The 13,522-nt window shown below is 44.5% G+C and overlaps 1 protein-coding gene across 1 annotated transcript; it reads left to right on the top strand.

Annotated features, from left to right (window-relative positions):
* The first annotated feature begins 1,549 nt into the window (after window positions 1-1,549).
* Window positions 1,550-8,254, top strand: LOC139392275 (transmembrane protein 196-like). The gene is made up of 5 exons (XM_071140141.1): window positions 1,550-1,714; window positions 3,076-3,132; window positions 7,442-7,577; window positions 7,805-7,947; window positions 8,074-8,254. The coding sequence occupies exons 1-5, from the start codon at window positions 1,550-1,552 to the stop codon at window positions 8,140-8,142; spliced, it is 570 nt and encodes a 189-aa protein (XP_070996242.1). The 3' UTR covers window positions 8,143-8,254.
* Window positions 8,255-13,522: the final 5,268 nt, after the last annotated feature.

Here is a 13,522-nt window from a genome sequence, read left to right as displayed (position 1 = left end):
TCCTAATTTCTACTGAATATTAATTTATAACAGTAGAAAGCTGTTATGTTAATAATCTGTGTTTCTTAGATAGCATCAGTCCATTCATTACACTGTAACTACACACAGAGCAGAGAAGCGCATGGAAACGGACCTTTATGTAACAGGGGGGAACAGTGGGCCAGTCATCGTTAGGCCTATAGAAGAGGTGACGACAGGTCAGTGTCAACAAGGATACAATGAGGTAGCATGGCAAATTGAAACAGGTGGGTTGATTTAGAAACATGAAACAGGAGGTTTGTGCTCAAACAGGAAAACAGCTGCTACCCAAAAGGCAAAAATAAGATATTAATTTTCAAAAGTCACAAGTAAAATATGGTGAATTTTAGTCAAACAGATATACTTTTATATTTAGACTCTTGTCTCGGAGGTTGCATGGGCTGATGTCTCCTGCTTCTATTAAACAAACTACCCATTCAGAGCCACAAGGACCAGGAAATGCAACGTCACAAAACGTCTTTTCTTTCACTCCTCGACACATCATTACAGGTGTCTGTGTAGGTTACTGTCTATTGGGGGTTGGCTGTTCAGTTCAGTGTGTGTGTGGCTTTGAGAGAAAGATAAGCCCAGTGTTGTTGTGTTTACCAGGGTTGTGCTAATGACACCAGCTCGTGTCTGTGAATCTGCCCGGGAGTCGCGCGGGGATCCGAGAGTCTCTGGAGTCTAAACTAAACTGAAAGACCGGAGGAGGAGCAGTCCCACTGTCTGAGTGAGTCTCTCTCTATCTGTCTCTGTGTGTGTGTGTGTCTCTGTCTCTGTCTCTGTGTGTGTCTCTGTGTGTGTGTGTGTGTGTCTCTGTGTGTGTCTCTGTCTCTGTCTCTGTGTGTGTCTCTGTGTGTGTCTCTGTCTCTGTGTGTGTCTCTGTGTGTGTCTCTGTGTGTGTGTGTCTGTGTGTGTGTGTCAGAGAGAGAACTGGAGTGCGTGTGGCTCAGGTCGCAGAGGGGAGTGTGTCTGCGCAAGCGTTTAAGCACCATGGACAGCAACCGGGAGCCAGTCTCGTTAACAACCAACCAGCGGGAAGTTTAGAGCAGCCCGCTCTCCTCTCCATGTTGACCGGAGGAGCTCCCGTTGTCAGCGACAGAGACGACTCACTTTTGGATTTGGAAATAATGATCTAGTCTTTGTTCATGCAGGTTAGTGTCTGATAAAAAAATATATAGCTAAAAAAAAAAAAAATGAAAATCTACTCGACATCATGATCTCCTGTCCAGAATCTTCCTCAGCACCGGGACATGGACTAACAAGGGCCGACAGGCGGACACCGGCTCCTCCAGGCTCGGGTTGCTAGTTGGCACAGAAACATGACATTTTTTGAAACGGGATGAAACAGGGAGGTACCTGAACTTATCCATTTCAGTTCATCTTTATTTAATCAGAGTAGTGACTGTTATCTGGGGAGTAGCTTAAGAAACGCTAGTTTTCGTTTCAAAACGTTTTGCTGCCAACCCTCCTGACTGAGGCCAACCTAGGAGGACAGACCGGCTGGTCTCCAGGAGGATGCCCGGGCAGGATGTGCTCCAGCCGGAAGATCCTGTGGAGCCTGCTGCTGCTGTCAGTGTTGGAGGTGGGTCTGGGGGTGACCAGTATTGTCCTGGGAGCCGTGGGGCTCAGCCGGGTCAGGGAGGAACACAAGCTGCAGCAAGGAGACGCTTCTCCCATCTGGAGCGGCATGTGTGTACGTAGAACTTTTAGTTTACCATCTTCCTGTGTGTGTGTGTGTGTGTGTGTGTGTGTGTGTGTGTGTGTGTGTGTGTGTGTGCATGCTCATGTGTTGGGTGTGAATTTAAAAAAAAGTTAAGTATTAATTTCCATGTTGGCTCTATGCCTGGAAATGCCCTTGTCTGGAGCAAAGATTGACAATTTCAAACTCAAATTTCAAAAAAAGTGTTTACAATTTTTAAAAGGAACTAGCAATAATTGACATTAACTGAAAAGGGATTAGATGTAGATGCAATAGCCCTCTGTGACTTTAAATAATATTTTTCTTAAAACTGTAATTCCTTAAAGATGTATCCGGAGATTTGGTCAAGTCGTTCAGATTTGTCTAAATCCTAAATGAATCGGGCATGAGTAGGGTCAGCTACGCCATAAGGACCCCTTCTTCAGTTACCCATTAGTGCAACAAGACCACTCATGCTCTAGAAAATTCTCTACTTATGATAGATTTAAACAAACAGTATTGGAATCACCATGGCAACAAGCATAAACCGTCAACTCCACCTGGCTCGACTGAGGGACCTTACAGATTGTATGTGTGGGGTAAAGAGATGAGAGAGTCATTCAAAAATCATGTTAAACACTATGATTGTACACAGTGAGTTCATGCAACTTATTATGTGACTTGTTAAGCAAATATTTACTCCTGAACGTATTTAGGCTTTCCATAAGAAAGGGGTTGAATACTTATTGACTCAAGACATTTCAGCTTTTCATTTTTAATTCATTGGTGAAAACATAATTACACTTTGACATTATCGGATATCGGGTGTAGAGGCCAGTGACACAAATGTTCAATTTAATCCATTTTAAATTCAGCAAAATGTGGGAACAAGTCAAGAGGTGTGAATGCTTTCCGAGGGCTCTGTATGTTCTACATCTAGAAAAACATGCCACAATGCTAACGAAATTAGCCCTGGAGCATTAAATAGTTCAAAGATTTTTATAACATATTTGAATAATCTAACGTTAGAATTAAATAATCAATGCCTTTAAAAACTTGGACAATAATTGTACAAATGAAATGCCTTTTATAGTGTGTGACAAGAGTAAATCCCTAAATCCAGTAACTTCCATTTTATGAAAAAAAAAAAAAAAAAATGAGGCAGTTGCTACTTTACATGGTACGATAGCTGATACATTTGTCTGTCAAAATATACAACGTTGTTGAAATTACGAAAAACATTTGTAAACATTTTTTTTAAAGTGAGATCTCCCGCTCTCTACATCTGTCTCCCCTTCGGATGACTTTTCCGCGCTCCCACCAATGAAAGCCGGTTTGGATTCGGATCTGATTGGGTTCTGTTCTTTCTCTCTCAGTTTCTAATCTGTGGGATGTGTGGAGTGCTCTGTTCCAAGAAGAGGACTGGACTCATCGTGAGTACATACACACACACACACACGCTCACACACACACACTCACACACACACACACGCACACACACACGCTCACACGCTCACACACATACACTCTCTCTTACCTTCCTGTCCGAAGTTGCTCTCGCTCCCCAAAGGGGCTTTATTGACATGGGAAACATATGTTTACATTGCCAAAGCAAGTGAAATAGATAATAAACAACATCAACAAAAAGGTATAATTCTTTGTGTGCTCTAGGACAACGGTGTCTAGATAGAATTTGTATTTGTTGTCCTGGCAACTGGACCTTTTATGGAACCACATTATTTTTTTCTTACTGAGATTTACTGTCAGGGCCCAGGTCTGTCAGGGCCCAGGTCTGTCAGGGCCCAGGTCTGTCAGGACCCAGGTTTGTCAGGGCCCAGGTCTGTCAGGGCCCAGGTCTGTCAGGGCCCAGGTCTGTCAGCGCCCAGCCCAGGTCTGTCAGGGCCCAGCCCAGGTCTGTCAGGGCCCAGGTCTGTCAGGGCCCAGATCTGTCAGGGCCCAGGTCTGTCAGGGCCCAGATCTGTCAGGGCCCAGGTCTGTCAGGCCTGTCAGGACCCAGATCTGTGCAGATTCTATGCAGAAGATCTAGGTGCTGCTGTAGGCCCTCCTTGGTTGGGGACAGATGCATCAGATCATCTGCAAACAGTGGGCCCAAGCTGCATGCCTGTCTCACCCCATGGGCCTGTGGAAATACATGTGTTTGTTTTTTTACCAATTTTAACTGCACATTTGTTTATGTACATTGATTTTATGTCATATGTTTATCTCCCAACACCGCTTTCCATCCATTTGTAAAGCAGACTGTCATTCCAAATTGAGTCAACAGCTTTTTTGAAATCAACAAAGCATGTTTTGGTTGGTTTGTTTGTCAATTAGGGTGTGTAAGGTGTATATGTGGTCTGTCGTACGATATGTTGGTAAGAAGTCAATTTGACATTTGCTCAGGACGTTGTTTTCACAGAGGAAATGTTGGACTCTACTGTTGATGATACTGCAGAGGATTTTTCAGAGGTTACTGTTGACGCAGGTTCCACTGTAATTATCGGGGTCAGATTTCTCTCTACTTCTGTGGATTGATTGATCAGACCTTGGTTCGAAACACTGGGGAAGATGCCAGAGCTGAGGATAATGTTGAAACGTTCAAGAAAATATCATTTTAATTTGTGGTTTGTATATTTGATCATTTTGATTAGTAGGTCAACAACACCACAGGCCTTTTTGTGTTGAAGGGAGATTGGAGAAGTGGTTTATCCATACATCTCCGTTTTGGGATAGATAACTCTTCGTGTTGTTTGTTTAGTGTTTCCCAGAAGTGGTTAGATTCTACGGATTCTTCAATCACATTGAGCTGATTTCTGACATGCTGTTCTTTCCTCGTAGTGTATATCTGTATTGTTTTAGTGATTCCCCATAGTGAAGGTTATCATTTTCTGGGTCTCTGTGTGTTTGGTTGTGTAACGCAGATGCTGGGAGACGAGAAGCAAGTAGGGGTGTGGCTTTAATAATAAATAAACATGAAAACAAAACACAAACGGCGTCTGGACATAAGAACAGGAACATAACAACAAGGCTGGCAGGGGAACGAACCCGAGGGACAGATAGAGGGATGGAAATAATTGAAGTGATGCAGTCCAGGTGAGTCTCATGAGTCGCAGGTGCGCGTAACGATGGTGACAGGTGCGTGCAATAATCACCACACTGGCGACGTGCGCCAGAGAGGGGGAGCGTGAGTAAACGTGACAGGTTGGATATTCTCCATATCTTTCAATGGTTTTTGCTTTCATCATTAAACCATTTCTCATTGTTGTTCATTTTCTTAGGTTTTTTAAATATATTTTTTTAATTCTTGGTAGTTACAATCTTGTCTCAGTGCTGCAACTCCCGTACGGACTCGGGAGAGGTGAAGGTCGAGAGCCGTGCATCCTCTGAAACACAACCCAGCCAAGCCACACTGCTTCTTGGCACAATGCCCACTTAACCCGAAAGCCAGCCTCACCAATGTGGTGGAGTAAACACTGTACACCTGGTGACCGTGTCAGCGTGCACTGCACACAGCCCACAACAGGAGTTGCTAGTGTGTGATGGGACAAGGGCATCCCTGCCGGCCAAACCCGGATGACACTGGGACAATTGTGTGCCGCCCCATGGGTCTCCCTGTCGCGACAGAGCCTGGACTCTAACCCAGAATCTCCAGTGGCACAGCTTTAGGTGGGGCTTTAGACCCCTGAGACAGAGCCTGGACTCTAACCCAGAATCTCCAGTGGCACAGCTTTAGGTGGGGCTTTAGACCCCTGCGCCCCTCAGGAGACCCTTCGTAGGTTTTCTGCTAGAATTTTTTTTACATTTCATACAATATGTTAGCTGATATGTCAAATACTGTATACTGTTCAGGCTTCATACTGCTAAGTTTACACCACTATTGCAGGGAAACATTTTGTCCAGGAAGTTGCCTAGGAGGGATTTATTGTTGGCTAATTGTTTGTTGGTAGATTTCTACACTAACCTCTGTCCATCTAGCATTTCTTAACAACCAGCAGTTTGTTCAGCTTCGATAACTCATGGTTGAGTATTACTCTGTTCAAGAGTAATACTCAAGAGTAATACTGTGATCTGATAGGGGTGTTAGTTGGCTGACTGTGAACGCTCTGAGAGACTCTCGATCGGTCAGTGATGAAGTAGTCGACCACTGCCAGGGAATGAGCTGAGGGTGTACCTACTAAAGGAGTATCACCGAAGCCAACCATTGACTATGTACAGACCCAGCGTGCGATAGAGCTGCAGGAGTGGTGACACATTTTTGTTGGTTGTTTTGTCGTAGTTTTGTCTAGGGGGGCATATTTTGGGAAGGAATGCTGTCACCTCCAGGAAGGTGCTTGTCCCCCTGTGTGCTGAGAATGTTGGGTTCTTGTCCAGTTCTGGCATTTAGATCACCACAGACTAGTACATGTCCCTGGGCTGAAAATGATTGATCTACCCCTCTAGGATGGAGAAGCTGTCTTCATTAAAGTATGGGGATTCTAGTGGGGGGATATAGGTAGCACACAGGAGAACATTATTCTCTGTTGAGATTATTTCAATTTCTAGCCAAATGTAAAATATTCCTGTTTTGACTAATTGAATAGAGTGGGTTAGGTCTGCTCTATACCAAATTAGCATATCCTCTGAGTCTCTTCCCTGTTTCACACCTGGTAGTTTGGTGAATGGTACTACCAGCTCTCTGTAACCTAGTCGGCAATCAGTTGGTCCATTTCTTCAATACCAGGTTTCTTGCAAAATTACAATGTCTGTATTTCTGATTTCTTTGTTGAAGTCTGGGTCCTGCTCTTTAGGCCAAAGGCAGATGACCTCAGACCGTGTATATTCCAGGATGCTTTGTGGTCTATAATGTCCAGTGTTGTTATTCGTGTGGTTTAGGCCCGGACGATTAGGTTTGAGCAAAGCATGCTGAGCATCTGAGGATGGGGCTGTTGCTTGGCTCACGGCCTGGGCGTATGTCTCGCTCTCCCCTTCTCCATCCTCTTCTCTCAGCAGTCAACCCTCTCTCTCCTCTGGCTCTCCATCTCCTATCCTCCCCCAATCTCTGTGTGATGATTAGGTTATGCTAGGTTAGTGTTTCTCTGGAGTCTGATGTGTTTCCAAACAATGGATAATGACTGAAACAGGAACTCTGATTTTCCATGCGGACATTTACTGAAGGCATGTGTTACATTAGGAAACCTAACGTGTCTATCTACACACACACACACACATAAAGGGTGTGTGAGACAGGGTACTTAGAGGCTTGTTCACTGTAACTGATCTCCCAGGAAAAGTCAGAAGTGTGTGTGTGTGTGTGGATAATTATGCTGAACCTAATTCATTTTGCACGTTTTAAAAACAATGTGTGGAGTCATGTATAGTACTGAACCACAACCCAGTATTTACAGAGTGTTCCATCTCATTTACAGGTATAGAGCAGGAGACTATAAACCGTGTTCCATTTCACCATGTGTTTCTGCTGACAAGGTGGCTATAGTATTTGCAGGAGCAGTCATTTAAGTCTGTATTTATATCGCTTTATTCTTTCTCTTGTTTTTTCTCTCTCTCCATTTTCCCTCTCTCTCCCTCTCTCTCTCTGTCTGTTTCAATCTCTCTCCCTCTCTCTGTCTGTTTCAATCTCTCTCCCTCTCTCTTTCCCTTTCTCTCTTTCTCTCTCTGTCTCTTTCAATCTCTCTCCCTTCCTCTCTTTGTCTCTTTCAATCTCTCTCCCTCTCTGTCTCTCTCCCTCCCTCTCTCCCTCTCCAGATGATTCTGTTCTCAGCTTGCTGTATCTGTGGTCTGATTGGAGGGATTCTCAACTTCCAGTTCATTAGGGCGTTGTCACGACGACCAGACTCTCTTCGTTCCCTACACCTAGCAGCCATGACTATTGCCTGCCTGGGTTTGCAACGCTATGAAACACTAGAAAACACTTTGAAACATAGTTATTAAACATTATATTACATTACATGACACTATTATCAACTCATTCCAACTCCAGGTAGTTGAGGTAGTTGAGGTGTGCGACGCTGACCCAATACCTCCTCTAACCTCTGTCTGTATATGAAAAGGTAACATTCAGATTCTGGCATCATTAAATTCAATTAGTCATCTCCCTCTCTCCCGTAGGTATCTCTTCCTGTACTCTCTCAACCTGGTTGACCTGTCGTCTGGCCAATTCAGAGCAACAGAGGATGTTTCTGGAGAGAGAACACTCACTGCATCACTCACACGAGATGGCTGAGAAGGATTCATACACACACGGATCTTTCGTAAGAAACAAAACACACACTCCCAAGCTTGGACAGCAATCATACATTACTCTTAATTGCTCCTCAGTGACAATCCACAGCTGAGTGATACTAACGTGTGTGTGTGTGTGTGTGTGTTTCCAACAGGAGATCCTTGACAACTCCAGCAATGGGATTCCCCAGATCTCCTACAATGCTAACACCACATCTCCTTAACAATGGACACACCTTGTTGCCCTGACAACTGGCACATCTTGTAACCCTGACAATGGAACCGCCTTGTTGCTCTGACAATGGACACAACTTGTTGCCCTGATGATGTACACACCTTGTTGCCCTGACAACGGAGTGACATCGTGTAACAGAGCTGAGCAGCATTATTACACAGCTGTGTTTAGAGAACTTCAACACAGATGGAAAAAGTTTCCCAAAATAAAACAACAATGAATGCTATTCTTGGACAAGTTGTTACGAGTTCTGATAGTCCCAATACACAGAGTCACATGACATATGCCCTCACAGACAGGAGGGACAGACAGCCAATCAGACATTTCAAACTAATGATCACAAAACACGCATGCAATTTATTATAAATCTCTCTCTCCCTTACATTCTTCTCTCTCTCTCTCTCCCTCTCTCCCTTACATTCTTCTCTCTCTCTCTCTCTCTCTCTCCCTTACATTCTTCTCTCTCTCTCTCTCTCTCTCTCCCTTACATTCTTCTCTCTCTCTCTCTCTCTCTCCCTTACATTCTTCTCTCTCTCTCTCTCTCTCCCTTACATTCTTCTCTCTCTCTCTCTCTCTCTCTCATTCTTCTCTCTCCCCCTGGTTCTGGCTATATGAATGTAGGTGTATGAAGGAACAGTGCTTTAGCGATCTCATGCAGAGCAGAATATGGAATTCTTTAAAGTATCAGACATACAACCAACGATGCACACTGTAGAGCTGCTGTGGGTAACCCTCCTCCTGTAGAGCTGCTGTGGGTAACCATCCTCTTGTAAAACTGCTGTGGGTAACCCTACTCCTGTAGAACTGCTGTGGGTAACCCTCCTCCTGTAGAACTGCTGTGGGTAACCCTCCTCCTGTAGAGCTGCTGTGGGTAGAGCTGCTGTGGGTAGCCCTCCTCCTGTAGAGCTGCTGTGGGTAACCCTCCTCCTGTAGAGCTGCTGTGGGTAGAACTGCTGTGGGTAACCCTCCTCCTGTAGAACTGCTGTGGGCAACCCTCCTCCTGGAGAGCTGCTGTGGGTAACCCTCCTGTAGAGCTGCTGTGGGTAACCCTCCTGTAGAGCTGCTGTGGGTAACCCTCCTCCTGGAGAGCTGATTTTCTCCAGCAGTGCTCTAACCAGATCCTGAAGCAGAAGCCTACACACCCAGTAACTCTCCAGGAGGCAGGTTAGCTTCCACTCCTGCTGTATATTCATGCTTGTACTGTGTATCAGGAAAACAATCATTATGGAGTTACAATATTTTTCTATAGGCTTCTTATAACATTGAAATAAAACTATGGAAACGCTAGATGGTGGTGTAGATTTGATAGACAGTTCCTGGGACAGCTGAGAGAAACTACTGGTTGCCGTACGCACACTGACCTCAGGCATCCATCTTGATATCTTACGAGAGGAGACGTGCTCTCTGCTGGGGGAACTATTGCTGTGGGAGTAACGGAGATTGATCTCATACGCCTGTGTGTGTGCCTGTCAATTGTGCTTTTAATCAAAGGGCTTCTCAATTGGTCCCCTGAAATCTGACTTAGTTAACCCTATTCACACACATCTGTCACGAAGGTCAACACAGTTAGTAACCAGACTACTTAGTTAACCTTATTGATCTGTCACTATTCTTTACTATAGACAGGAGAAACACAGCAACCAGAGTCTGTTACAGTAACTAACCAAGGTAAGACTGTGTGTGTTTGTTGACAGGGACAGCGCCAACAGATTCAGCAAGGGGCTCTTTCGCTGACTAAGGAGAGCTGCGTTACTATTTATCACCGTGACAACAACATACACCCCCAGAAGAACGCCACCACCTGCTCTAGTGTGTGTGTGTGTGTTTGTGTGTGTGTGTGTGTGGTTCCGAACACAGGCGCCCAGAGCTGAATCAGACAAAACACTTGAGCGTGGAGTCTCTGACCCGCTGTATGATAGACAGTTTAGTTTGAGTTAAATTGGGTCTCTGTCCCTTTCCCTCTTGTTGTGGATATCAAGTGATCTGGAGCAGTGCTTGTAATAGTTTTCTATTGGTTTATCATACTAAACTTGGAACTAAACTTAAAAAAGGGAATGGGACCAACATCAGATTAGGAACAGACAGCCAGATTAGGAACAGACAGCCAGATTAGGAACAGACAGCCAGATTAGGAACAGACAGCCAGATTAGGAACAGACAGCCAGATTAGGAACAGACAGCCAAATTAGGAACAGACAGCCAGATTAGGAACAGACAGCCAGATTAGGAACAGACAGCCAGATTAGGAACAGACAGCCAGATTAGGAACAGACAGCCAGATTAGGAACAGACAGACAGATTAGGAACAGACAGACAGATTAGGAACAGACAGCCAGATTAGGAACAGACAGCCAGATTAGGAACAGACAGACAGATTAGGAACAGACAGACAGATTAGGAACAGACAGCCAAATTAGGAACAGACAGCCAGATTAGGAACAGACAGCCAGATTGGGAACAGACAGCCAAATTAGGAACAGACAGCCAGATTAGGAATGCTAGACAGCCATTTTCAAGTCTTGTACCAAACATTAGGAACACATTCCTAATATTTAGCTTGGCACCTACTACCACATCCAGTTCAAAGGCACCTACATATTTTGTCTTGCTCATTCACCCTCTGAATGACACACATACACAACCCATATCTCAAGTGTCTCGAGGCTTAAACATCCTTCTTTAACCCGTCTCCTCCCCTTCATCTACACTGATTGAAGTGGATTTAACAAGTGACATCAATAAGGGATCATATCTTTTACCTGGATTCACCTGGTCAGTCTGTCATGGAAAGAGCTGGTGTTAATGTGTTGTACAGTGCCTTCGGAAAGTATTCAGACCCCTTGATTTTTTTCCACATTTTGTTACATTACAGCCTTATTCTAAAATTGATCCAAATGTTTTATTTTATTTTTTATCCTCAATCCACACACAATACTCCATCATTTTAAATAAGTAATTCAGACCCTTTTGATATGAGACTCGAAATTGAGTTCAGGTGCATCCCGTTTGCATTGATCGTCCGTGAGATGTTTCTACAACTTGATTGGTAAATTCAATTGATTTGGACATCAGAAAGGCATACACACCTGTCTGTATAAAGTCCCGCGCTGGTCACACTAACAGAGCTCCAGAGTTCCGCTGTGGAGATGGGAGAACCTTCCAGAAGGACAACCATCTCTGCAGCACTCCAGCAATCAGGCCTTTATGGTAGAGTGACCAGACGGAAAAGGCACAAGACAGCCCACTTGGAGTTAGCCAAAATACACCTAAAGGACTCAGACCATGAGAAACAAGATTCTCTGCTCTGATGAAACCAAGATGGAACTCTTTGGCCTGAATGCCAAGCGTCAAGTCTGGAGGAAACCTGGCACCATCCTTACGGTGAAGCATGGTGGTGACAGCATCCTTACGGTGAAGCATGGTGTTGACTACTCAGGATCAAGCGAAACATGAATGGAGAAAAGTAGAGAGATATCCTTGATGAAAACCTGCTCCTGGGTGCTAAGGACCTCAGACTGGGGCGAAGGTTCCCCTTCCAACAGGAAAATGACCCTAAGCACACAGCCAAGACAATGCAGGAGGGGCTTCAGAAAAAGTCTCTGATTGTGCTTGAGTGGCCCAGCCAGAGCCAGGACTTGAACCTGATTAAACATCTCTGGAGACCTGAAAATAGCTGTGCAGCGACACACAACTGCAGTGACAACACCTGTTCAATGAATGGGGGAACACCCTGAACTTTAGGGGGGAGGAGTAGGTATAACTTTAGGGGGTAGGAGTAGGTATAACTTTAGGGGGGAAGAGTATGTATAACTTTAGGGGGTAGGAATAGGTATAACTTTAGGGGGGAGGAGTAGGTATAACTTTAGGGGGTAGGAGTAGGTATAACTTTAGGGGGGAGGAGTAGGTATAACTTTAGGGGGGAGGAGTAGGTATAACTTTAGGGGGGAGGAGTAGGTATAACTTTAGGGGGGAGGAGTAGGTATAACTTTAGGGGGTAGGAGTAGGCATAACTTTAGGGGGGAGGAGTAGGTATAACTTTAGGGGGGAGGAGTAGGTATAACTTTAGGGGGTAGGAGTAGGTATAACTTTAGGGGGGACGAGTAGGTATAGACTTTATAGATTATGAACTACACACAAAATATATTTTAATGTATAGATTGAATGAAGTCTCTTCTCTGAGTTGGGGTTAGACAGGGTATTGTGTGTGTGTTCGTCTGCCTCCATGCATGATGGGTGCAATCATTTTTTAAATTTGGGCTCCCGAGTGGAGACGCAGTCTCAGGCACTGCATCTCAGTGCAAGAGGTGTCACTGCAGTCCCTGGTTCGATTCCAGGCTGTATCACAACCGTCCGTGATTGGGGGTCCCATAGGGTGGTGTACAATTGGCCCGGCATCATTAGGGTTTGGCCGGCATTGTAAATAAGAATGGGTTCTTAACGGACTTGCCTGGTTAATTAAAATGTTAGTTCGCCCAGTGCTACAGGTGGGCAGAGATTTCACTTTAGGACCAATGGAATGGTCTAAAGTGTGCAAACTCCACCCACCAAGTGCACCAGACTACATTTTGATCACTCAGCAGATGCTCTTATCCAGAACAACTTAATCAGCGCAGTCAACGTAGGTAGTCAAGTCAACCACCAACCTGAACTCAGGGGTAGACGTAACATAGTAAATGTAAATCCTGGACATTCCAATTAGTATGATGTTATGTTTCATATGGTATTAATTTGTGGATGTCCATCATCCATGTCGTACAATATGTTAGGAATTGCAATTCATACTTACGCTTTTGCTAAACGTATTATAGGTTAGGAAAGATTTGTGGCTAACGCTGATGTTAGCTAGGCAGCTAACGTTAGCTAAGGCTAGGGGCTATGGTTAAAGTAGTTGCAAATGAGCTAAACTGCTAGTTGTCTGTTGAGATTCGAAAGCACAACCTTCGGCTTGCTAGACGTAAACGTTATACGCCTACCCATCCACCATGACCAACCACCCTACTTTCGTTTTCACCTTAAGTAACCATACCAAATGTAACAAGGTCATTTGAGAGTACCAAAAATGGATGTTTACTTTGCTACGTCTAGTCTATGAAACCAGGCTGCAACCACATTAGTCATTGCAAGTGAAACTTTCCTCAAAGCAGCGATCTGCAAAATCATAGTAAGAAAATTCAAGTGGGAGTGTTCGTGTAACTGCATGTACAACAGTTAGGTGTTCGTTTTGATTCACCCAATGATATGGAATAACCCTACACATTGTAGATCCTAGTCAAAAACCTCAGATTAAGTGAGGGGGTTGTGGCTCAACATATTTACCGACTCCACACTCCTCTTCCCTGGTATGAACCCGTCTGATCTGATTGCATAAT

Source organism: Oncorhynchus clarkii, chromosome 32 (genome assembly GCF_045791955.1).
Source record: "Oncorhynchus clarkii lewisi isolate Uvic-CL-2024 chromosome 32, UVic_Ocla_1.0, whole genome shotgun sequence".
NCBI classification, from domain to species: Eukaryota; Metazoa; Chordata; class Actinopteri; order Salmoniformes; family Salmonidae; genus Oncorhynchus; species Oncorhynchus clarkii.
The sequence above is the reverse complement of the archived record's forward strand: the minus strand, read 5'-3'. Positions and strand labels throughout refer to the sequence as shown.